The sequence below is a fragment of the Rhincodon typus genome, chromosome 24 (assembly GCF_021869965.1).
Source record: "Rhincodon typus isolate 14 chromosome 24, sRhiTyp1.1, whole genome shotgun sequence".
Classification (NCBI taxonomy): Eukaryota; Metazoa; Chordata; class Chondrichthyes; order Orectolobiformes; family Rhincodontidae; genus Rhincodon; species Rhincodon typus.
This window is the reverse complement of record NC_063355.1, coordinates 4,631,699-4,632,496: the sequence shown is the minus strand read 5'-3', so window position 1 is coordinate 4,632,496 and position 798 is coordinate 4,631,699. Positions and strand designations below refer to the sequence as shown.

At 65.5% G+C, this 798-nt stretch overlaps 1 protein-coding gene across 1 annotated transcript in view; it reads left to right on the top strand.

The window, feature by feature from the left end:
- The first annotated feature begins 393 nt into the window (after positions 1-393).
- The window catches only part of LOC109924564 (14-3-3 protein gamma-1-like), an 8,891-nt gene continuing 8,486 nt past the window's right edge, over positions 394-798 (top strand). Inside the window, exon 1 of the mRNA XM_020524562.2 lies at positions 394-693. Within this exon, the coding sequence (XP_020380151.1) occupies positions 607-693 (87 nt within the window). The 5' untranslated portion in view covers positions 394-606. The remainder of the gene's footprint in view (positions 694-798) is intronic.

The following is a 798-nucleotide window of genomic DNA, read 5'->3' as shown; positions in this document are numbered from 1 at the left end:
TCCAGTGCACCGTCGGTCAATCTGGTTCCAGTGCACCGTCGGTCAATTTGGTTCCAGTGCACCATTGCTCGCTCTGGGTGGGTTCAACCCCTACAGAAGGTATAACCAGCCCGAGCTGCTGCTTGCGCCCTCGACACCAGCTTCCGGCAGCCCCGAGGGAGTGGGGGCGCTGCCATGGGAACCGCACACGGGGAGGAAACTCCGCCCCCGCGGTGAGGGCGCACCTGCGCTGACGGTTGTTGAAGGGGCGAGAGAGGGGGCGGGGGGTCGGCAGTGCGCCTGCGCGCTCCGGGCGGCCCCGCCCTCGCGGAAAAAGTCCGCAGGTTGCTAAAATTAGAAGGTGACGTCACCGTTAAATAGCCGGAGCCCGGGCGCGGCCGCAGTGCGCATGCCCGACTGCGGCAGTGCGGGGCCTTGTGGGTAGGCAGGCGGACGGGGAGTCGGGGGGGAGGGGCTGCGGCGCCAGTCAGTCAGTCGGACGGAGCGAGCGAGCGGGGAAACACTCCACAGCAACAACAACAGCGAGAGGCATCCTCTCTGGCTCCTTCCTCCTCTCCCCATCCCCGGATTGAACGGCTGTCGCTGTGAGTGAGTGAGTGTGGAGAGATGGTGGACCGAGAGCAGCTGGTGCAGCGGGCCAGGCTGGCCGAGCAAGCCGAGCGCTACGATGACATGGCGGCGGCCATGAAGTCGGTGAGTCTGCCCCTAGCAACGACAGAAAGGGGGTGGGTGGGAGAGACTAAACCCTTTACTTTACACCTCGGGAGTCCCCCTTTAACCACCACCAACCCCCCCCCC